Raw genomic sequence first — 23,934 nt, 5'->3', positions numbered from 1 at the left:
TAAACTCCAGGATAAATGATTACTCCACAATTACACTGTATTTTCTTTATCAAAATATGATTGTTTATTGCAAAAATAACTAACATTCTGATAAATCCGACACAGTACTATTATTGTTTTTAATTTTCAAACCCCATATTGAGTATACGAAAATATGAGCACAAAGTGAGAATAATGTTATCCACCCACACAGGTGTTTTCACTTAACCTGCCTGATTAGACCTCCTCTCTGGACTGCACTTGATTGGTTGATTTCTCCCTGTTAGGGCGGGACAGCTCACGCTCAAATCATTCTGATTGGTTGATGTTCTCCCTGAGCAGCGGTCTAATTAGCAAGAAGTGGAAACACCTGCGTGGGTGTGCAGTGCATTTGCGAGACATCTATACCAGACACAAATAGAAAGAGAGCAGTAGGGCAAAACAGAAAAATATAATATACTGCATCTGTTCAGGGGTAAACAAGGATGGATTTCACAGCTGATTGGCCCAGTATTAATAGAAAAATTAGATTTATAATGTGTTATGTCGATGCAAAACAAGCAAGCGACACAAAGATAATAGGCATTTTAATCATTCAAGCCTGGAAGGAAATATTCTTTTTTTTGTGACACATAAAGAAAGTCACTCTACAAGGCACTCCAGCTCATAATATATAAAACTTAACAAATAAAATACAAAAGTTTGAGAGAAAATATATTCCCATTGGCTATTTCATAAAGAGTGACTAGTGCTTTTTCATTAATGTTTGAATCACAAAGGAATAAATCAAATGTGTTTCACGTAGAGGAGAGGTCACCATACTCTCTGTAGGTCAGGTAGCTCTTCAGTCTCGGAGGACAAGGGACGGCGGCCGCGGCTTCGGGGTCATTCAACGTCCTGAGGCTGATGTGACCTCGGATTACCAGTCGACACAAATGCTGCAGAGAGCGTGGCTTGCCTGGGGACACACAAACAACCTCAAGTTATTTCTGAACAGATTGTTGGAAATCCCCATAGCTCAACATCAAGGATCTTTTTGTTTCTTTAAATACAAAGTAATTGAAGTTTTACTCAGTATGTCAGAAATCTCATCCCACTCAGGCGTCTTCTCCAGGGCATGTTTGAGGACGGGACAGATGTTGACGTGGTTGACGTAGTCCAGGAGCATCCTTACAATGCCGCCGATCAGATGCGTGAACCACGTCACCGATACAAACTCACAGAACTGAAGAAGAGGTATGTGAGTTATTGTATACAGTATGTTGAGTTATTGGCTCATTGATTGGTCACTATTTATTACTAAGGAGTCTACAGTTGATGTGTATAAATGTCTGCTTGAATTGGCTCTCACTGGGATGACGTCAGTTTGACTGTAAATCTGGAAGGCTTGGTTATGGAGGTCAGCCCAGGTACTATCAATTTCTTCACCGTTACCATGGCAACAATGGAAGCACCTATCACAGATGGTTTTGCAGAGATGAAATGTTAAAATATCTAACAATTTTATATATAATACCACGTCATTTTACAGTTGGTAGACGTACCTGTAAGCTTGATATCCACTGTTGAGCAGCAGTCGCAGCATGACGCGGTCCCTCAGGCCGTACTGCAGGGCGGTGGGGAACAATGTGTTGGTGAGCGCTCTGAAGTAACAATTCACCTCTGCTCCGTAGGACAGCAACAGCTGCACCAGCTCATGCCTGGAAAAGGTCAAAGATCAGACCAGACAACAAAGATTTATTGCTGCCACTACGTAAGTTATGATGAATGTGAATTCACACATGTACTGTCTGCCACACACCTCTCAGCACGTATAGCGACCAGGATGCATCGTAGCGGGTCCAGCTCAGTGCTCGCTCCAGCTGCTAGCAACCTCTCTGCACAGGTTACGTCACCGTTGGAAACAGCAAAATACAGAGGAGTCTTCCTCAGGTCCCCGTAGTTCTCTGTGACAAAATTTACATTGAATCAGGGGCCAGTTTGAAAGATTAAGAAAGTTATTGATGTTGCACTTTTCTCCAACACTTGAAGGACTATGCCAGTAGTTTGAATGTAGTTTAGCTTATCATAGAATCATTTAGAAAACATTACTTTTTAGAAAGCCGCTGGTTTCCATTTATTACACGACAGCAGTAACTTACAGACATTTAAAGGAGCAGTGTGTAGGATCTGGCGCCATCTTGGTTGCAGATTGCAACCAACTGAAACTTCTCCCATGTGCCAAGCGTGTAGGCGAACTACAGTGTGCGACGCGAAAACATGAAAACGCGAATGGCCCTATTTAGAGCCAGTGTTTGGTTTGTCCGTTCTGGGCTACTGTGGAAACATGGCGGCCGGCTCCATGAAGAGGGCCCGCTCCGTATTTAGATATAAACACAACCATTCATATTTTCAGGTGATTATACTCTAAAGAAAACAAACTTATTAATATTATTTTCAATTTCTGCCAATAGATCCCCCTAAATGTTACACACTGTTCCTTTAAAATGTTGTCATCACAGTGAAAAATTAGCAATCTTTATTCTTTGGTCAGAGTTAGTAAGGATGTCGCAAGCAGAGACCGTTTTTAATTTGTCATTTGTAGTGCATGTAGGAACCTAACGATCTAAGACTGACGAGACAAATGATGCCTTCAAATGAAACTTGTGAGCTTGTGTTTACAACATGCGAAGTCGTGTACACGATATGCTTGGCGTTTGAGAGGTTAAGTCTGTCATGGCATACTGTATTTTTGTCATACTGTACTGTATCTGTGCTGTTTCTGTCGCTTGTGTGGACTGTGTTTTTATACTCTTGCTGCTGCCTCTTGGCCAGGTCATCATTGTAAATGAGAATTGGTTCTCAATCGATTTTACCTGGTTAAATAAAGGTCAAATAAAAAGTCGTGAAGAACACCGCTTCTAAGCAACGGCAATATTAACTTTACTGTCTTACGTTACTGAATTACAATATACAACTAAAATTACAATATATTTACTTATTATGTACCAAAAAATGAACTTCCATAGCCATCGCCATTTCTGACAACGTCAACAAACACGTCACGACTCGTGAACTCGGAGCTTTCAGAAACTTTCCACTCACGAGGTCGTGACTACCACAAAACGGGGGCGTTCATATGAATTCGGTAAACACGACCCCATTTGAAGGCACCATTATAGGCTGATTAATTTGTTTTTGAGCAAGCATGTGAGCGAGAGAGTTTCGCATCAGGCTGTGCCCCCACCAGAGATGTGTGTGCCGAGCAAGGCGTTGACATCATATCCTTTCTCCAGAAGCAGCTCCAGACACTCGACCTGTCCCCCATCAGCTGCTGAGTGGACGGGGTCCTGGCCTGAGAGATGGATAGCTCTCTTTGCGGTGATGGGGATGAGAGTCCTCAGGACTCTAGAGAGAGAGAGAGGGTGGTGGGGGTGGACAGAAACAGTGAAAAACAAATGCTAAAAGAAGAAAACAGGACATTGAGCAAAATGTTCATTAGGTTGTGGTTTGAGCCACAGTGTTGTTCAGTGACAGAACTGCAAAACAGCGATAAACAGAAGGCTCTTTGTGGAGATGACACTGCAGAGCTGTGAGGTGCAGAGAGAGACATGTTACAGTCCGGTTTGATCAGGCTGCAAAGTAGGAGGACAAGAATGTTAATTTGTCTCCATTAATTCCTTTTCTGTCTGGAGCTGGATTATCATTTAAAACTCAAGCTTTATGCATGAGAATATTGCAATATCTAGTGCGCCATGATGATTGGGTGCTCTCTTGCATGAAGTGTCAGCTCACAGTATGTGTCCCTCATATGCAGCTCTGTGGATGGGCAGCTGGCAGGCGTAGCTGGCCACGTTTGGGTTGGCACCGTGCTCCAGGAGCAGCTCGACACAGTCCAGGTTTCCAGATCCAGATGCATCATACAGGACTGTGTCCCCGTTGCTGGCCTGGGCACACACGTCACCCCCTAGTGGAGCACAGGGACAGATGCAACAAGGTGAGGGAAATAGACATGAAAAAAACATAACAGATGTGAAGCAGTATTTTTTACCTTCCTGTATGAGTATCTCCAAAGCTGCACTGTTGCCATATTCAGCTGCGACCCCCAGAGGAGTCACCCCATGCCCGGCTCTGGCGGTTACTTTGGCTCCGTGTCGAAGCAGCAGCATCAGAATATCCGGACAACCCACCTGGTGCACGAGATAGGAAGCAAGGACATAAAGAAGGAAGGAAAGATGGTAGTTCTGGTGGTGGATCTCTGATTGTCTCATGCTCTAGTCTAGCCAGTATCAATGCAGCGCTGTTCACCTTCGCAGCTTCATGTGTGACCGTCCACTTAGTGAGACACACCTGCTCCACAAAGGCCCCGCCCATGACGAGGGATACGACCATGTCGTATGATCTCTGTCTCACTGCTACAAAATGTAGAAAATGCAAGGTGATGTGGTCAAAAGCCATAGTAATGAATGACATATTACTAAAAACATTATTAGGCGAATAATGTTTTAATAAGGCGACGGCCATGCTTGCGGTTCTGTGAGGCTGCATTTGGGAACAGCGGAGCTTTGAGCTGAATGCTAACAAAGACGGTGCTAACATGCGGCTTCCAAGCAGGTATAATGTTTGCCATGATCACCATCTTAGTTTAGCGTGTTAGCATTTCATAATTAGCACTAAATACAAAGACATTTTTTAAGTAAATGGCATGCTAGCTAATAGTTAGTTACTGCAGGCTTCATGGGTCATTGTGAAGTGGAAACTTGCAATTTGATTTGTAGGTCAAACAGACACAGCAACATACATTAGCAGAGGATGTACACAAAACCAAAGACATCCACCCATATATAGCCAATATAGACCTTTTCAAACTTGACAACATAAACATCCTAAATGGGCCTATTTGTATTTCCTGTTGCAATGTTTGTTAATGCCAACACGTTCTCATCCCAACTTGTCACGTACCCTCTGCTATTTTCCTCATCAAAACCACCATAGTTACCCTTGGCATCACTTTAGGATTAGGCAACAAAGCCACTATAGGTAGGTTTAGGAACTACTACATTTGTAAAGTAAAAAATGACACTGAATGTTGTGAATGGGGGACATGAACGAACAGCTGATTGTAACGTGAGTCACGGGACACGAACATCGGTCTCCTAGGTGAAAGCCTTGTGTTTGTTGGGCCCATACACCACCTCTCTCACCCGGTGTGTGTCTTTTAGCTCTTTAAACCATGTCACCACAATCCCGGTGCACTTACTGTTGCTGCGCATGGGTTTAAATTGTAGATAATGGAAGGCCCGGTTTGTCTCATACTGGAATGCCGATTGCCGTGACAAAGCCTCGGTATTTGACGCCCTAATGCAGTAGCTGACAGGAAGTAATCTTGGACCAAAGCTGTTGCTGTAGCAACAGAATGGCAATGAAAAAGTCTATAGCCAATTTGCAAAGGTGGTAATCTACTAATCTAATAATCTAATGTAATCTAATGTTGTGTACTAATAACCCTGTTTCGGAACATGCTGTTAATGATATAATAATGTTAAGTGTGTGAGTTGTCTGTGTCGTGTTGATTTTGTGTGTGTGTTACCGATCAGCAGAGGGTACTCGTTCCTGCTGTTGGTGTTGTGAGGTGAAGCTCCGTGCTGCAGCAGCATCCTGACGTTTTCCACCAGGCCGGCCTCCGCAGCCAGAGTCAGAGCCGTGTCCCCATCCACTGTCTGCTCCTCCAGGGTCATGTCTGCGGATGTCAATGCTGCCACAAAAACAACAATACAACAGTATGTTAAAGTCGGAAATTTACACACCCATATTACAGATATTACTTTCGTTTAGACATCACGCTTCTCACCCTGCAGCACCTCACAGAGGATCTCTGGCTGTGGCTGCACAGCTGCAGCGTGCAGAGGCAGCCGGCCCCTGCTGTCGCTCTCTCTGAAGGCAGACACACAACCTGACAGCTCCTGCAGCGCAGACACATCACCTGTGGAAACACAACCAAGACCCACGCAGGACACACCGGGAGACATTTGTAACATTCATGGAGTGAACACAGTGAGTTCATGCACACAGACATGAACACGAACACAAACATTTGCATTTACTTGTAGGTGCTTCTGTTTACTTTAGTACACCACATGCACATATTCTTGTGCTAAAACAATGACAGTTGAATAGGAAGCTTACCATTGTGAATGGCTACCATTATCTTCATAAGGTCATCACTGTTTGATTCCTTTCTAATGAACCAAAGGAGAACAGTGGGTCAAATGAAACACTATGACAGAGCTCCATAACAGTGTAGGAGTTGATTACTCTTAAATTATTTTATTCAGGATTTCCTGTGGATTTGGAATCTACACTTCTTTTGTAAAATCTGTTTATTACCCCATCAATGAATTAGTATTAATAGTAAAGATTAAAGAGGTAGCCCCATCCATAACCCTTTTAGTGAAAGCATTTTGCACATAAAGACATTTTAGACTCTCTCATACCTGTTTGTTTGTATCAAACATGACAGCTTGTGGGCGTCTTGAATGCTCTCTCGAATGGCAAACTCGATAAATTCCTCGTTTATGCCCTCTTGATCAAAGTCATCCATTTCTATATCACAGGACACAATGAGGATTGTAGCGTCGTCTGACCAAAAATCAAAACTTTGTATGTCCACAAGAAGAAACAAGCTTGACTCAAATTAAACACATCTCCCAGTAAACAGTACAAACACATATTTAACTCGGTCAAAAAACGATTGCGCTCCGTAGACATCTTTCTGATAGCTGACTCATGAAAACGTGACTGACGTCATTTATATACAACCAACCGAGCCAAACTCTCCGCTAGGCGGCTATTATGCAAATGTGTTACTTGGTGACATCACCGCGTTACGAAAAAAATATTTTTACATGCACAAAAAAAACTATATAACACACTAAAGGAAAAGGAAAAAGCGCAAAAGCATAACAAGTCCTCTTTAAGCGATGTGCTAGAAACTTATAACGCGTTAAAGTCACATCTGTCTGTGCTTTGTTCTCGGCATCCAACGTGTTTATGAGCACCATTCCAAGGCCCTGCTTGGAATGGTGTCATACTATATGTGAGTACTTTAGTATAAATCTGTCACATCTGAGACGACACCGCAAAATAAAGTTGTTAGTCGTATCAACCCGTCTCACCTGTTGATCTGACTGTGTGCCTTTGTGCGCTCCAGCTTGCAGTCTGTGTGCTGTTGTTTAGTAGGGTCCTACACTGTAAGCACTCTGGGTTATATTTAGATGTGATCTGCTCTAGACAACCTGACTCAGCTCATAAAGTGCCAGTTGTGTTTTCACTTCCAACTCCTGTGTACAAAGTTTTCCCTGATTAGCCCGCTGTGACTTCATTCAAGCGAGGTCATCTGGTCACATGTAAACACAAGACACTACCTACCTATAATGTACTCGCATTACATGTAAAAAAAATAGTCTTACTTTTGTGTTTTGTTCCCACAGTTGTGTAAAAGGTTAATAATAATTTCTAACACATCACACTTTTATTTTCCTTTGTGACTGTTATTGATTTGATAATGGAAATCAAAGGATATTGGCTTTTACTTCATCAGTATGTCATTAGAATATTATGCACTGTGCTTTCTGCACACTCACTCAGCAAAAGTGTATTTGAGTAAATAAGCCAAAACTTTGACAAAATAATGAAAATAAATTAGATTATAATAATGAAATAATAAAGCAAAGATAGTTTGGGGGCCCCAACAAAACCGTCCAACATTAACAAAGACCTCTCATCATCTTATTTTCACTTTCTAAACAACAGCTTGGGGAATAACCTTGACATATTCTAAAGCGAAATATTCCCTCCATAGAGAACAAGCGCCCACTTTCTCCTCCTGACGAACAAATTGATACGTGGGAGTTTATGGAAAAGTCTCAGACAGCGTCAGTGTGTGACACAGTGACTCAGCCTGTAGGCGGCCTCTCCACCGCGTCAAAAAGACCTCACCAATCTGTCTGGAGGGAAAGCAGACTGCCAGCCCCATCCTCAAGTTTCACTACACGCTTGGACATCACACGCGTACACACAATGAGCTCTCTCTGTCTGAACTGAAAACACTTCATTTCATGCACCGGATTTGAGCAACCACGGATTCTTGCTCCATATGAGGAAGAAAGTAAGTAGAATTTCATTTATTTGTGTTTTTTCTTACACTAATTGTGTGTTGTAAAGTGTGTATACTAATATACTGATGCAGCTATATCCCATATCTTAATTCTCACTTGTGTTGTGCTTGTTAAATAGCAGAATATTTGTGTTTAGAGTGAGAATTTTCACATTTTTTGTATATTCTTTCTCAGCTTTTTTCTTGCAATGAAATGCAATTGTAGGATATCAGAAAAATTACAAATAATCTCACTGTTTCCACTCTACTTTTGAGTGTTATTTGATTTCTGGAAACTTTCATTCAACGAATTGTAAACTAAAAGTATAAATACTACAGTATTTCTGTAGTATTTAAAAAATGGATCACAGTATAAAACTGACTTCCTTTAAGAGTTACACTAAGAGGTCTCTGTGGTGTTGCACCCTTGTAAAAGGTTGGAGTAAAGTGAGAGGACATGTGGACCCAGTATGCTTTCACTCAATATATTGAGTAAGAGAGAGATTAAGTATGTGTGCTCCCAGAAGTCCGTCTGCATTATCCACTTCTTTCTGCTGCTTAAAAATGTTTTTTTACGAGAATGAGAATTCCTTTGAAGCAAACACATTCCTCTCTCCGTCACCGTGGCAACTTTGAAGTCTGATTCATCCAATTTGAACTCAATGCATGTTCTGCATTTTAAACCCTTTAAGTCTTTAAAGTAGGAAAGAGTTATTATAGCTGTCACATAAATGTTACTTTGCACCTCAGTATATTTTGGTGCATATGGTGATGGTGCTGGAGTGTTTTGGGTTAGGGGCTGCAACTAACAACTATTCTCATTGTTGATTCATTCACTGATTCTTGATTAGTCATTTATGTTAAAAACAGCAAAGGGTACCAGAGAATGTTTGGCATTTTTTGCTTTAAAAAATGAACAAAAAAGCTTATCAAAATATTGCTGTTGACATAATCAGTCAAGACATTTGCACATAACATTTCATTTATGATTGGTAGTGCAACACTGCCACATAGGGAGAATGCAGGTTTTTATAAAGGGAAGATTTGCATAAATAAAACACAGGTAACACAAAATGTTTTCACTAAAGACAAGACACATGCTATTTCTCTGAGGAATGAATGAATATTCCTGAGTAGATGTTCCTGATTTGATTCTAAAAAAATTCTGTTGTTTGACTAATCGGTTAATCGACTAATGGGGGTTGCAGCTCTAGTTTGGATCAAAACTGGAGGGAATTTTATATAATATGAAACTTATATGAAGAAGTTGTTGTACTTTTTGAAAGAAAGTCACCTGTGACCTTGGTAACAAAGTAAAAGTACTACATTTAATTGGATCCTCTGTTTGAGAAATAGATACGTTTTTAAGATATATAATATTTAACATTTCATTACTGCATGCACAATGCATGTGTGCAAACTGTTTTGTGTTCGATATGACAAGCCTTAAAGAAGGGACTATTTGTTTGAGTCACAGAGACTTGCTCTGCTTCACATAAACAGTTTATGGTTGATTTTTATTTAACGTCATGCATGTTTAGGAGCAAAATCCGAAACCCCACCCCTGCTGCACTTGCACCACTTGTATCACAAAACGAGGGTGGAGAAAGTGATTTGTGTGTTTCCTATACAAAGATATGATCATGGTACTATAGAGCAATTTAAGCATTAAAGTCAGATAAATTAATCAATACTTTAAAGTGTATATTATATGTTAACTGTATACTGTACAAATATACTGTATCATCTTTGTATGTTTTACTTATCTTTCAGATCTTGAAAGCACCTTGTCTCCTCTTGAGTCTGTTCACAAGTTTGAATCTCTGCTTCGGAAAATTTGGGACGCCGATAACTGATGATGTGAACAAGCTGTCATTCCTGGTGAGATTACTAAATTGCTACGGGCTTAATACACATCACGTTCATGTTTGTGTAAATGTATGTTAAGAAATTGTCCCTGTGAGACTCTGAGATCTTTCTCTGTCATAGCAGAAGCAGAATATCCCCTCTGATTATGAGATTCCTGTTAGTTACATTCCCAAAGACGTTGTAAGTATGAAAAAGTGAAAGCAGAGATAATGTGAATCAGATGATTTTAAATGCTGAACAAAGATGTTAATCTCTTTTTGTGCTTACACCTCCAGGCTGGCACGTGTTGGGTCGTGTTGAATATCTATCCTTTGGAGCAAAGTCTTCGGAAGCTGGCCAACATGTTCGGTGCCATCTCCTCCAACAGAGAAAACATAATGGTCTTCAATGCCATGCTGAAGAGTGTACGCTTCACCTTTGACCATGAGGAACTGGTAAGGCAATCATGATGGCAAATAAGCACTGCAGCTCAGTTTTAGGGAGGAGTGTTGCAATATTTTGGACATTTAATAGCATGCTTGACTTATTTCAGGATTGCTTGTTGTCTGATCCCCCAGGAAACGGTGATGCAAGTCTTCCAGTGTCACTATCAGGAAAGGAGCTTAGTGTCTGGTCTTTACTTTGACTACATCAAAGACGTCTTACACGCCGCCTCTCAAGGAACATCCGGCTTCGCGTGCAAACCGCCACCATGCCTTAATCCACAACAAACACCAGGTACAATCAGTCATTTTGCATTTACACTTTAAATTTTTAATGGATGCCTCAGCGAGTGAAAGCAGCTTAGTGGCCTGTAAGTGGGCAGATATTGATTTGGGGTCAGGGACACACAGCTGGGGATAGGAACCAGATATGTAACCTTCGAACACACAGCCAATACATTAAATTAAAGGAATTATATCATCATTAAAAGCAATTCTTATGCAGCTAGTACTTGTAGAAGCCTGCTATGTAAGTTCATATGCCACTTGGCATGTTGAAGAGGAATAAAAATGAGTATTTTTGAGTGCCAGAACCACCAGAATCCTCTCTACTAGTTCAATAAATAAACACGAAGAGTTTACCTACTATCAGATTTCTACGGTGTAACTGTAGTCTGTAAAATTTCCAATAATATTTCCTTCTTCCAGGGGGTCTGGAGGAGGATCGTGACTACAGCTGGTCAAGGAGAACTCCCTTGCTTCTGGCTCTCATCCCCTTCACAGCTTGTGTTGTTATCATAGTGTGGCTGGTGAGTAACTGAACCAACTCAATGTGTATTAACTACTTTTGACAGACATGCACATACAGAAAATACAGACACATACAGTGTTTTTTTTGTAACGTGAAAAAATAGTTATTGAACAGTCTGAATGGTCATAATTTTGGTGTTCCCTTAAAGGGACAGTGTGTAGGATTTGGCTAGTGGTGTGGTTGCAACCAACTGAGTACCCCTCTGCTCACTCCTCCCTATCCAAGACTGCGGTAACGTGAGCCGCCAAGTGCAAAACCGTGGTGACGCCGTTCACCTCGCTCAGAAGCCATCCTTACCATAATACCACTACTTTAGGAGTAACGGAAGTCAGATGATGGCTGGCGGTACCACCGTTTCTCTGCAGCTCACATTACCGCAGCTCACATTGTCCGTTCTGGGCTACTGTAGAAATATGACGGAGCCACATGGAGGACTCCGTGAAGAGGACCCGCTCCCTATGTAGATATGAAGGGCTCATTCTAAGCTAACGAAAACATCTGATTATACACTAATGAAAACATAGTTATTATAATAATAATAATAATAATAATAATAATAATATAATATTATATTCCATTTCTGATAATAAACTAGATCCCCGAAATGTTACACACTGCTCCTTTAACTTTCCAACTAGCACCATCATCAGGTCAAAAAATGTGATTATGTCCAGTACTTTGGTTTATGGAGTTTAGTGTGAATTAGCAAATGCTATCATTCTCACACATTGATGGTGAAGATGGTAAACACACCTGCTAAACATCCGCATGCTAGTATCGTCATTGTGAGGGGAGCGTGTCTATGTTCCCTTAGATAAGTCCCTCCGCAGATGCCATTGAAAACTTGCAAAAATGTGCAAAAACTCTCGCGAGACTCTCTGCCAAATGCCCTATCCTAACCTTAACTATTCAAGGTCAAAACCTAACCGTACCCATCTCGCGACAGTTTCCCAATTTGTAGGTTACCTTCTAGACACGACCGTCATTCTTCCAACAGCCCATTATTCTTAAACCCCACGACCTGCCCTGCTCTGCCTCTGATTGGCGTACCCTGATATTCTTACCCTTACCTTAACCAATCTCACTCCTCATGTTTAAACCTAACCAACCCAGAGCTGAGGGAACATAGGGCTGACCCATTGGGATCATGTTGACGTTAGAATTTAGCTTCAAACTGAAAAACTGCTAGTATGGCTGTAGACAATATTCCTGCTATTGTAAAAGCTCCATTTGTGCTCCTTTTGTTGAGCGCATTGGAACACAGTGATCACACTATTCAGGCAGATAATTGCATGTATGTATAAAAGGGCAACAATGTCAAAGTCAAAAGTCAAAAGTTTCTATACCACAATGAGCACTTATTGCAATTTCTAAGACTTGCCATTTTCAGCAACGCTTTCCGGCTCTTCAAGAATAAAAAAATTCAGCTGGGAGCCATTTCACAATTACTTATTCAGAGAGGATGTTATCTTGGGTGTATATTATAGATTGCAAATACCCCAAATTATATAGTGGCTTTTGTAATATTAAGAGCCTCCATCTAAAAATTCCATCCTTGGTAGTAAATGTTCCATCAACTACACTCTCTTGTGCCTTTTGGTTTCTGTGGTCAGCCCGACATACAGCCCATTATGTGCCTTCATTTTTGCGACCACTTCCAGGACGGAAATTCTTGTCAAATTAACAAGTGCTCATCAAATATTTAGCGGTACTTTGAGGCTCCCTTAATGTCAGGATTTCCGCTTTGGTGATTTATTATCTGTCATGTGTTCATCATAGAAAACAGGATAGTGTTGACTGAGTGTGATTCTCTATCTTTTTGTTATTTTTAGGTCAAGTCTGGGAGGCTTTCACCAACACTTTGCAACACTGAAAATAGCCAAATGGCACCTTCTGACATGATCCCAACTGTGTCTATCTCCATCCCGCTTCAAACACTCGCCCACACTGCCGACACTCAGCCGGTGGGGGAGGCGATCCCTGAACATGAGAGCGGGTGAAAGCATGAGTAATAGAAAAGAAGGGAAATCTGGACCGCAGTATAACGACTCACTCACCAGGTTGTTCTGGAGCCTGCTGGATAAACAAGTCTTCCTCTGCTTTCACTCATCTGAGTGCATGGACCTGATCTACGGGAGAAAACTCACCTGCTGTGAAGGCTCTTTCCCCAGGCACTTCTAGCACTTAACCATCCAAAGAGAGACCAGAGGAAGAACTCAGTACATAATGGCTGGTTTTGTGCCAAAATGGCTGGTGAAGTACATTAATTGTGTCGTCTTGGCCAGTGTTTAACAGCATTTGGCTGAGCAGACCAAGTTGGGTTTTTTTTTCACGCCTGCCACTCTGAAGCGTTGCCATTCAGAGTGTTGCCATGCTCCAGTTTGAGCTGCGATCAAATGTATTGCTGGAGCATCAAATCCAAAAGATGTCACACTGTTTGGAAGATTTTCATTCTGACATGGGACTCCTGTCATCAATTAGTTGGCTGTGTCCCGGTGGTTACGGTGATTTCACTGCTGTCAAAAAGTCAACACACTGAACCCCAACCTGCTTCTGTGTTCTGACTTCTACTGAAATGCATCAGGGGTATATGCAAAGATTCCTATCAATACTGCTTTTTGTTAATGCATCAGAAGTAAAAGGGTGATTAAAGAAGCTGGTCTACTGCAGCTTCTCTTGTACTTGTTGACTGATCTGTCACAAACCTGCTAGTCACAAACAACACGCCGAGCGCCTCAACAAGCGTCCCACTTTGTGTATCAAAGATCTGACCAGATGGCTGATAGCCCATCGCCAGAGGCACTTTTGAATCCCGTCATTGTATTTCAAAGCTGTTGCCCAGTGATCTATAGCTGCTGCTCGGCCACAGTGAGTGTTTTTAATGCCTCATTCACTGAGTCAATCATGTTCAGTCATGAGAACATGACTCCCCGGATGAGTGTGAGCGCTCTTGTACTGTATGTGTCAGAGAGAGGGAGCGAGTGACAGGACAGGCAGGACGAGGGGAAAGTGAGGGAGATAGGGATAGATGGATGGACGGACGGATGAGCTCAGTGAGAGGCATAAGGAGGGCTTGTTCTCGCCACAAAAGGCCTGGCCGTAGGCTGGAGGAAATGCCAGTTACAAACACGACTGATGTCGGCAGTTCCCTACAGTATGAATCAACAGGCAAAGAATCTTTCCAGACCGCAGGCGCTGTGGCCTCATCTACAGAGGATGGTTAGTTTTTCCAATAACAGTTTTCGATATTCAAATGATTTACTTCCAAAACACATCGATGAAATATGGGAGGATATACCTTTATTGAAATGTTTTCATGTTGTAGACCAGGTCTACAACTTATGTGTTTTATTTTCTTTCTGGTGACCAATTTGTATTATTTTCCTTCTTGTAAAAATGTGTTTTTGTATTGTATTAAAATGTTTTCATGTTGTAGACAAGGTCTACGACTTACATGTTTTATTGTATCTCTGGTGACCAATTTGTATTATTTTCTTTTTTGTATTTTTGTGAAAATGTGTATTTGTATTATATGTGAGATGTTTAAGTTATTTTGTTAAAAGATAAACTACTTACAAAATGTAATTTTCTACAATTGTAATGTTGCAAATGAAACATGGACCAACTCAAGTCATGAATGTACAAGGGGGTAGACAAAATACTATATAAACTTAAATTAAGTAAATTATCATTGCAAAGTGATCTACAGCAGATTGTAATGGTGATTTGGTAAATGTCTTTTTTCAATGAAATGTTTCCATTATTTTGTCTACCCCCTGCAAATGCCCCATGAGCAAAATCATGTTCATGTGAGTATCAAATCATGTGAGTATTATTTGTATGTTCTGTGACTATTTGTCAACAATGTAAAACTATATACAGCATATTGGTACATCATGTTGTTGTTGTCGGCAAAACAGTGAAATGCAAAGTCTGAATGTTTCTTTAACATCCTTTTAATTAAAAGAATAAAATAACAGTAATAATACTACATAAAAAAAAGTTCACAAGGACAACAAGGGGCGTGATAAAAAGGCCTCCATTCTTGTTTTTTGAAGTGACATATTTGGAGTTACTCATACAGATCTCAGAACAGAGATCATACGTTCATGTAGAACATTGTCAGGTCATCTACTCAGGGCCTCCCTGAACTTTAATGTCATTTCAATGATGATTTGGTGCATTTTTTCCCATTTGATTGCACAAATAATAACATGAATAAAAAGTTTTGGCAATTCAATTAGTATAACTGCATTTGTGTTTGTTATGCAACGCATGGAGCAATGCCTTTGAGCTGGATCTTGTTATACTGTAACTCCTTTTTTTCATTGGATATTTGACTACAGTTTTAAGATAAGACAAGATCAGATATTCCTTTCCCGCAGTGGGGAAATTTGCAGTGTACAGCAGCAAAGGGGATAGTGCAAAAAAAAAGATGCATCAGCTAACACAATGTAACAAAATATGAAACATTTAAATAGAAGAAAGTATAAAAAATAGGAGCAGTATATACAGTATTGACAAAAAACAGACTATTAATGATATTGCAGAGTGAGAATGAATGAATACAGTGTTATTTTTAATAAAACTACATTTAATTAATAAATTAATTATAAATATATATATATATATATATATATATGTGTGTGTATGTGTGTATATGTGTGTACGTGTATATATGTATATATGTGTATGTGTGTGTGTATGTAGGTATATATATATACATTTTAAATGTTTTTTGTTTTTTTTCTCTTCTTCTTATTTCATGACTTAGTTGTGGATTCTCTCCCTGTGTTGTATTCTTTACAATTTTAATTCTATGTATGCATGATTGAGAATCAGTAAGTCCTTTGTGGCCAGCTGTGTCTGTGTGTCTGTATTTTGTTTTCAGGTATGATTGAGTGTTGTTCAAAAAAACAAACATTAACTTTCCTTGTATAGTGACTGTTCTATTAATTATTGACAATTAATAAAAAGACCTTTGAAAGAAAGAAAATGTCATTATAAACTAAGTCACAATCATAATTCATATGGCTTATATTGCTTTTTGCTCCTTCAAAGCAAATTCAAAACGGTGCTTTTATTTTGTACACCAACATCCGGCGGAAACGCCCGGACTTTTGTTTTGGAAAACCCGCTACCCAGCGGCCGCCATTATTGTCCCTGGCTTGACTGTCGAGAGGAAGACGGTTTAATACTTTAAAACCTTATATTTCAGGGTTTTAACTGCAACATTACATGCCTGGTAGTGTAGTGGGTTGGTTAACTCATGAATTAGCGACACAACCCGGCTACAGAATGGAGAAACGATCTGACACCGCAGGTGAGTTGCTAAGCTACCGTTAGCTGTTGCCCAGAGCGACGCTCAGAAAACGAGCCTCAACTAAAGACATCTGTTGCTGCAGACCGGCTGCTTTGCTCTTAATAAGACGTCAACATGCGTGTAGTAAAGTGTGGTGGGTGATTTTGTAGATGTGAGGTGGTTAGCTAGCTGATAGCGTTTAGCAGGGCTGGTCCAGGCTGCAGGATTTAAAACCATCCTCCACACCGGATGTCGATCGGCCGCTTCAGAGTGTAACACAACTGTGATGAGACGCAACAAGACAAACATCTGCTGAGAGTTTGACTTTAACTCCTCTAGCGTTACACTTTGGCGCTCATTCTCTCTCTCTGCACATGCACACGCAAAACGTGCACAGTTTCAACCCGTCTGCATTGATCTGAAAGCTTGTTTAGCGCCCCCTACAGCAGCTTCCGGTGTTACACCCAAAGCTGACCGCAAGAGAGAGCCAGCAACACATGAGGTCATCATTTTTGACTGCTGTCGTCAGAAAAATGTGACCCCCCCCACTGTACCTAATTTTTATTTTATTTTAGAGTTTTTTGAATATATCTTTAAAGTAAAAGTATTACAATTTTGTTTATTTGTTTATTTTGTTTATTATATGTTTATGTTTTTTCTTTTTTTTTCATTTAAAAATGACAGTATTCATAGTAACATTAAAAACATTAAAAACATTTACATACAAAAGAAGCATAGCGAAAACAAACAAAGCGCTGTGCCAAACAAAAGGACAACAGAAATGAAACAAAACCAACGTAAAATTGAAAATTAAAAAAACACAATAAATAATAAGTAGTGCCAAGTACAGAGTACAAAAAAATATAGCAGATATAAAAATACAAGGAGTGTGGGGTGCAGGGTAACAGCTGTGATACACGACTATTAAAAAAAGTGAATATAGTGCAGAAGAGACTTAAAAATGAGTATAGTGCAGGGTAACTCCAGTAGCTTAGTCTATGAAAGGGCACTGTGTGCATTATTATCTGTCCTGCAGACTGTCCTCCTTTGTCGTCCCCCCCCCCCCCCCCCCAATGGTCCTCACCATTATCACTCATAGAGGGGTATATTGTTCCTGAAGGGCAATTAAGTAAGTTACACTGCAGCGAAACGAACACAGTATGAAACACAAAGCACATAAACACATCAAGCTCAACGTAGAAATGAGGAAAATAGAGTATACGAGTTTAAACTAATTAAAATGTGTATATGTGCTCATGCAACCTTTTCCCTCATACAATTTAGTTGTAGGCAGAGACTATAAAAAAAATATTTTATACCTGTTTTGGTTAATGGGATACTAAAAAGGGAGCTAGAATGCAAGATCTGAAACACTGGATGTAGGGGAGTTAGTGTTGAGTATTAGTGATTGTGCTGCAGGTATTCAACACCCTATTTAAGACATATTTCTGTGTCACAGTGAGAATACCAACAGATCAAAGACAATGTAAGAACTGATTCAATAAAAGATCTCTAAAGCACAGCTGTCGACATAAAACTTCAAACGCACAAAAAAACATGCTGCTAGGTTTATTGTACATGCTAACACAAAACATCCTAACTTTGTGTTGTGTTCCACGCAGGTGTTGGAGGTTCCCTTCCCCTGTCCTCCCTTCGCTTGATGGCTTCCCCTCTGCAGCTGACGTACTCGTACATCTGGCAGGTCATACGGCAGAGAAACGTCAAGCAGTACAGCAAAGTGGAGGAGTTTGTGACCATGGTGACGCAGACTGTTCCTGACCTCATAAGCTTCAAGCAGACTGCCCAGCTCATCTTGGGGTTGAGAGCGAGGGTGAGAGTTTACCATCTATTGTGTTTGTGTGTGTGTGTGTGTGCATCAAACAGCAGAATGTCTTTTTATGTGAGCAGCAGATATCAAAAGAGTGAATTTAGTGGTCACATACCTCCATCACACTGAGCCTGTGATGCTGTGTGTTCTCCAGGCTTCTAAAATAGCATTCATTCCTCAAGATTTGTCAATTAAGGTTACTGAACATCAAAGTGGATTGTCACACCGCACTATGTTGATGTACTCCATATGTTTCCTATTGCAAACCACACACATCAAGTACAAAAAGAGCGTTTGAGAAAAAAAAAGTGATTATTTTGAAAAGCCTGCTCATCATGTCTGAAATACTTGATCATTATGAGGAAAGCAAATTGTAATTTATGTTCATAACATGAGGTTTGTTTTAGTTTTTAGGTTTTGATTCATGATGTTAGTTTGTCTTATGACTATAACCTGTCTTTTCCTGTACTGTAGGTCATTTTGGATTTGCTTCACAAAGAGGGCCCACCAGATACCAGGGCTATTCAAACTCTCATAAATAAGTTGAAGGTCTCTGCATCTTTAGGGGTAAGAATGGGAACATTTTTTCAGTTTGTTTTCATTCAGCACACTAGACTCTAGAGTCCTAATTTGTGAACTAAACCCGAGTGACAGTATTTCCTGTGTTACAGAAGGACGCAGAAGTGGAGAAATCTCAAACGAACTTCATGGTGCTGGTCCAGAATCTGCTTAAAAACCCGGCTGAGAGGAAACGCTTCTTCCAGGTATCCACATCTGTCTTATTGTGGTTTTTCGACAATTGTTGGTTCTCATCAAACAAAGCCAATTTCCATTTGATACGGTAACATTAAAAGACAGCACGTGCATGTGGAGATATAGCACATTAAATTCATATATCTTGTTCATCCCTCACAATTTCAAAGTCACAATGATGTTAAACATATTTCTCTCCCTGCAGGAAGTGTTCCCTGTTCAGTACGGCACAAAGTTCGATACAGCGCTGCAGGCTCTGACTGCAGGTCTGGTGTGTAAGCTGGAGCAAGTTCTTCCTGTTCCCAATCTCTCCCAGGTATGTGCGTGTGCATTTGCATTTTGATATTTACTCTGGTTTACAGCAGGGCGGGGCTACTGGTTGGATACAGGACGTACCTTTTATACAGGTGTTTGCCAAAGCAAAAACTTCATTTTTCTACAGGTGAACACATGTTTATAAAGTCTGCAGTTGACATTAAATTAAATTCCATACTTCTCTAGACACTTTAAGTCTTGTTGGATTAAAGCATGGTCACTTTTTCTTTTTACACTAGCCTAGTTGAGCTGTCAAAAGAAGCCTTATGAAATAGCAGGCGAAAGCTTCCTACGGTGATAATCTGTATATCGTACCATGAAGACGTATGAAAACATGATCCAATCTAAGAGGTTATAAGAAATCAATGCTATTAAACTCATTCATTGTATCCATTTCCTGTCTCTCTACCTCAGCTTGGTGCCATGATCTCAGCGGAGCCGTCTGTCCTGGAGGCGTGTGGAGGCTTCATCCCTGACTCCGGGGACCTGAAGACTCTCCTCTTGCACCAGCAAGCCAAGGGACTCCTTACTGTTAAAGGTATGCTTAAGGTTGTTTGTATGAACATGTGATGAAACACAGAAAGAAAATCCTTAAATGCCGTGAAAATGAATTTGACAAAGGCTTCTCCGTTTGTGCAGCAACCATCTCGTCCTCGGTGGGCAACTGTGTGCTCTCTTCCCTCGCCTTCCGGCCCAAACCAGTAGAACCACCGCCGCCGCCAACACCACCTCCACCACCTCCACCACCTCCACAAGAATCACCGAAGCGATTAGAGGTCACCCTCAACGAAACAAGCCCAGCGTCCCACAGTGACGCTGAAGACCTGGGAATGATGTCAGATGACTCTGACGGCCCAGCAGACCTCGCTACTGGACCACAGGGGAGATACGGTCATAAAACAGCCGATGGCAGCGCTGAAAAGGAAAAGAGTGTCACAGCAGCAGCTCCGGGGGAGAATTTGGTGCAAGAGAAAACACAGGAACAGCCTGCCACAACTCTACAAAGCGGAGGGGAAGACGCAGCGGCAGAAGCACCAGATAAATCAGATTCACAGCAGCTTCCATTGAAATCAATCCCTTTCCGGGTAGTCCCATTGCCGATCAAAGCCGCCGCCACCGCCTTACAGAATGCCGGCAACGCAGGAGCAAAAGACGGCCAAAAACCTCAGACTCAGCGAGTCACGTTGCATCAGTGGGTGTCCCAGATCGCCACTAACTCGCTCTCCCTCCCAGCCCTGCCGCCACTTCCTCCAGCCAGGTTGAGCGCAGGGGATGACATGAAGCCAAGCATCAGAAGAAAAAAGCAGGTCAGGCCTCCGGCCGACAGATTCACTTGCAGCGTGTGCGATAAGAGCTTCCCCTATCAGTCCAAGCTGATGGACCACGAGCGCATCCACACGGGAGAGAAGCCTTTCGTGTGCCCGGCGTGCAACAAAAGCTTCAGAACACAGGCATTCCTCAACAACCACCTGAAGACCCACAGCACGGCGCGCCCGTACGCTTGCGGCCAGTGCGGCAAGTGCTTCAACAAATTGCAGAGCTTGACGAAGCACATGCTGGCCCACAGCGGCCAGAAGCCCTTCTACTGCAACATCTGCAACAAGGGCTTCACGCAGTCCACCTACTTCAAAAGGCACATGGAGTGCCACACCAGTCAGATGACGTTCCCCTGCAAGCACTGCAACAAAAGCTTCCCAACGGCCTTCAAGCTGTCCAACCACGAGCGCTGGCACACCAGAGACCGCCCTCACATGTGCGAGCGCTGCGGGAAGAGGTTCCTCGTCCCCAGCTTGTTGAAGAGACACATGGGCTACCACATCGGCGACCGCCAGTACCTCTGCTCCCAGTGCGGAAAGACCTTCGTCTATTTGTCCGACCTGAAGAGGCACCAGCAAGACCACATACCCAAAGCGAAGATCCCGTGCCCCGTCTGCCAAAAGAAGTTCTCCAGCAAGTACTGCCTGAGGGTTCACCTGAGGATCCACACCCGAGAGAGGCCCTACCGGTGCTCCATCTGCGAAAAGACCTTCACGCAGGTCGGGAATCTGAAGGTCCACATCCGGTTGCACACCAACGAGCGCCCGTTCAGCTGCGACGTGTGCGGCAAGACCTACAAGCTGGCGTCCCACCTGAACGTCCACAAACGGACTCACACGTGCAAGAAGCCCTGGACGTGCGACACGTGCGGGAAGGGATTCTCCGTCCCCGGCCTCCTGAAGAAGCACGAGCAGCTGCACCTGAGGGAGGCGAACCCCGACTTCACCGGTAAACGGAGACACAGGGGTAAGCACAAGAAGCACTCCGTCAAGAGGAAATTTGACGAGGAAGACGAGGCTAGCGATGATTATTGATCAAAGAAACATAGTTTGTATTAAATAAGGATGCTCTGATTAGGGGTTTTAGGGCTGATTCAAAATCACTGATATAATAAAATAAGCTAATTCAGATAGCTTCTGCATAAATGAACCATGTCATTCACACGTTTTTTTTCAAGGTTTGTTAGCTTGTGGTGGAGATCAGGTCACCATGATGGCTTGAGTAGTGAAAACACATTTATAATGATGCTTTTTTCTGATCATAGGATTTAAAGATTACCCAATTTGAGTTATAATTTGAGCATCTCAACAAATATAAGTCCTTTCCTTTCTGTAATCAATGCTGTTTTTCATATAACTAGGTGACAAAATGAGTTTAGGAAATCAAGTTACCCTAAGCTGTCACACTTTGAGAGAGTTTTGTTAATGGTTGGTGATCATTTTAATTACAATAAAACCGCGATGAAGAAATGTTGATATTCCAAACATTGTGCTACCTGAATGTAGCCAACATTTTAAAAAAAATGGGCATCATGTAAACGATACAATAAAAGTATTTCAATGCATGTAACTGTAGATAATTTGTCTGCTATGTAATAAAAACGTTGTAGTGTCTCTAGGAAACATTTTATCTTTGTTACCGTATCCTTGTGGAAACTGTAGAGATTCAAAACTACTTTTACCACTCGCTTTTGTATGTAATCCTTAACTGTAAACATTACTCTGCTTTTGTTTTAGAGTGAAAATAGGCTGATTTGTGTTTATTAGGATTTCACTTTTTGTTTTTCCAGCAGTAGATGCAGTGTTGTTGTTCTAATGATGTTGAACTAACACAAAATATAATTTAGTTTGGACATAATAAACATTATGTGTGATGAGGTTGTGCTGTGTATCTGTCCCATTACTTATCCTATTGTGAGCAGCCATGTATACAAGCCATTAAGCAATATATACCTGTTTTTGATGTTTTGCAGAAAAAATAAATACACATGGCAAAGAACTGTTGTCTTGCTGGTTTATCATGTGAAAGATGTTATTTCACTGCCCATCATGAGCCCTAAATAGGGGTTTATGTTCAAACAGTCAAGCTAGTGCTCATCTTCATTGTTTACTTACTATTATATCTTGTTTTTGTTATATGTGACATAACGATAGCTGATGTATAGATCATTTTTGAAGAATACAAAGCCATGAAAAGTAACTTAAGACGATCCCATGCACTTTTCTTGCGACTTATTGGAAATGATGTGTTGACATATTTTGTGCTGCAGCTGAAGGCATCTGTTTTGTCTATAAATATCGTGCACTAAGCGAGACAAATCGAGCATATAATTTTCCACTGGCACGGTACGGCACACCTTTGCCCTGCTATGCGAGCCAGATCTTCACTGGTTAAACCAATGCCACTTTCCAGAAGTGACACAGAACGTTAATATTACCCCTCCTGCGATTATTATATTATATTACACTACACTACAATACAATTATTGACCAAAGGATTGGTTTACACATATAAGATGCATTACTCATAAACCAATTACAGTTTATTATACATGTATGTTATATACTCATAATATACTTACTAGAAAATAGATATTATATATTATATAGATATAAATGGATTACATGGTAATATATTTTTTTTCATTGTTTATAGTCATTCCCAAAATACAGTATATCACAGATCTGTAGTCCCAGTAGACCACAACCAGCACTGCTCCCAGTAGACAAGGATACACACCAAAAACTGACAATAACCTGATATTTTCAGGTGGAATTTCATTCATTCATTTCATTCTCACTGTGCAATATCATTTTCCACTTGTGCAATTTTTTAAACAGTCTGTTTATTGTCAATAATGTATATACTGCTCCTATTTTTTATACTTCCTTCTATTTAAATGGTTCATATTTTGTTACACTTTGTTTAGCTCTTTTTTTTACTGTGTTAGCTGATGCATCTTGTTTTTTTGTACTATCCCCTTTGCTGCTGTACACTGCACATTTCCCCACTGAGGGACTAATAAAGGAATATCTTATCTTATCTTATCACATGGTTAAGATCATATCACAAAGGAGAGATAATAATGCACACAGTGCACTTTCATAGACTAATTGGAGTTACCCTGCACTATGCTCATTTTTAACAGTCTCTTCTGCACTATAATCACTTTTTTAATAGTCCTATATCACAGCTGTTACCCTG

The 23,934-nt window shown here is 41.0% G+C and overlaps 3 protein-coding genes across 7 annotated transcripts; 2 read left to right on the top strand and 1 right to left on the bottom strand.

Annotated features, from left to right (window-relative positions):
- Nucleotides 1–30: 30 nt before the first annotated feature.
- On the bottom strand, nt 31–7,766 carry asb15b (ankyrin repeat and SOCS box containing 15b). 3 transcript variants are annotated; one of them, XM_037761255.1, is made up of 14 exons: nt 7,134–7,766; nt 6,453–6,597; nt 6,145–6,197; nt 5,810–5,941; nt 5,549–5,713; nt 4,267–4,373; nt 4,010–4,148; nt 3,754–3,925; nt 3,206–3,366; nt 1,781–1,925; nt 1,524–1,679; nt 1,331–1,433; nt 1,051–1,204; nt 31–937 (listed from the first exon to the last, which is right to left on the bottom strand). In XM_037761255.1, the coding sequence occupies exons 2-14, from the start codon at nt 6,557–6,559 to the stop codon at nt 777–779; spliced, it is 1,755 nt and encodes a 584-aa protein (XP_037617183.1). In that variant the 5' UTR covers nt 6,560–6,597; nt 7,134–7,766; the 3' UTR covers nt 31–776. The 3 variants fall into 3 exon arrangements, with proteins under 3 accessions (XP_037617183.1, XP_037617181.1, XP_037617182.1); XM_037761253.1 differs by having other exon boundaries at nt 6,453–6,561; XM_037761254.1 differs by having other exon boundaries at nt 6,453–7,766.
- On the top strand, nt 5,879–15,455 carry LOC119483169. Of its 2 annotated transcripts, none has more exons than XM_037761258.1 (8): nt 5,879–6,012; nt 7,820–8,125; nt 9,887–9,994; nt 10,106–10,162; nt 10,258–10,416; nt 10,540–10,699; nt 11,113–11,213; nt 13,048–15,455. In XM_037761258.1, the coding sequence occupies exons 2-8, from the start codon at nt 8,114–8,116 to the stop codon at nt 13,213–13,215; spliced, it is 765 nt and encodes a 254-aa protein (XP_037617186.1). In that variant the 5' UTR covers nt 5,879–6,012; nt 7,820–8,113; the 3' UTR covers nt 13,216–15,455. The 2 variants fall into 2 exon arrangements, with proteins under 2 accessions (XP_037617186.1, XP_037617184.1); XM_037761256.1 differs by having other exon boundaries at nt 10,103–10,162.
- Nucleotides 15,456–16,252: 797 nt separating this feature from the next.
- Nucleotides 16,253–22,728, top strand: LOC119483057 (zinc finger protein 135-like). Of its 2 annotated transcripts, none has more exons than XM_037761082.1 (7): nt 16,253–16,538; nt 18,140–18,348; nt 18,820–18,912; nt 19,020–19,109; nt 19,304–19,414; nt 19,828–19,951; nt 20,053–22,728. In XM_037761082.1, the coding sequence occupies exons 1-7, from the start codon at nt 16,454–16,456 to the stop codon at nt 21,762–21,764; spliced, it is 2,424 nt and encodes an 807-aa protein (XP_037617010.1). In that variant the 5' UTR covers nt 16,253–16,453; the 3' UTR covers nt 21,765–22,728. The 2 variants fall into 2 exon arrangements, with proteins under 2 accessions (XP_037617010.1, XP_037617009.1); XM_037761081.1 differs by having other exon boundaries at nt 16,267–16,538; nt 19,017–19,109.
- The last annotated feature ends 1,206 nt before the right edge of the window (nt 22,729–23,934 follow it).

The sequence above is a fragment of the Sebastes umbrosus genome, chromosome 23 (assembly GCF_015220745.1).
Source record: "Sebastes umbrosus isolate fSebUmb1 chromosome 23, fSebUmb1.pri, whole genome shotgun sequence".
Taxonomy (NCBI): Eukaryota; Metazoa; Chordata; class Actinopteri; order Perciformes; family Sebastidae; genus Sebastes; species Sebastes umbrosus.
Note: the sequence above shows the minus strand (reverse complement) of the source record. Positions and strands in the feature narration are given on the sequence as shown.

Bases quoted from the DNA above. Each gene is read 5' to 3' on its own strand.
- asb15b (XM_037761254.1), bottom strand. From the start codon at position 6,559: ATGGATGACTTTGATCAAGAGGGCATAAACGAGGAATTTATCGAGTTT. The intron at 3,926-4,009 runs GTAAAAAATACT...GTGCTCCACTAG, and splicing joins GGAGATACTCATACAGGAAG to GGGGTGACGTGTGTGCCCAG. The intron at 1,205-1,330 runs GTGAGAGCCAAT...CCTCTTCTTCAG, and splicing joins GTCAAACTGACGTCATCCCA to TTCTGTGAGTTTGTATCGGT.
- LOC119483169 (XM_037761256.1), top strand. The intron at 9,995-10,102 runs GTGAGATTACTA...TCTCTGTCATAG, and splicing joins TGAACAAGCTGTCATTCCTG to CAGAAGCAGAATATCCCCTC. The intron at 10,700-11,112 runs GTACAATCAGTC...TCCTTCTTCCAG, and splicing joins TAATCCACAACAAACACCAG to GGGGTCTGGAGGAGGATCGT.
- LOC119483057 (XM_037761081.1), top strand. From the start codon at position 16,454: ATGCCTGGTAGTGTAGTGGGTTGGTTAACTCATGAATTAGCGACACAA. The intron at 16,539-18,139 runs GTGAGTTGCTAA...TGTTCCACGCAG, and splicing joins GAAACGATCTGACACCGCAG to GTGTTGGAGGTTCCCTTCCC. The intron at 18,913-19,016 runs GTAAGAATGGGA...CCTGTGTTACAG, and splicing joins AGGTCTCTGCATCTTTAGGG to AAGGACGCAGAAGTGGAGAA.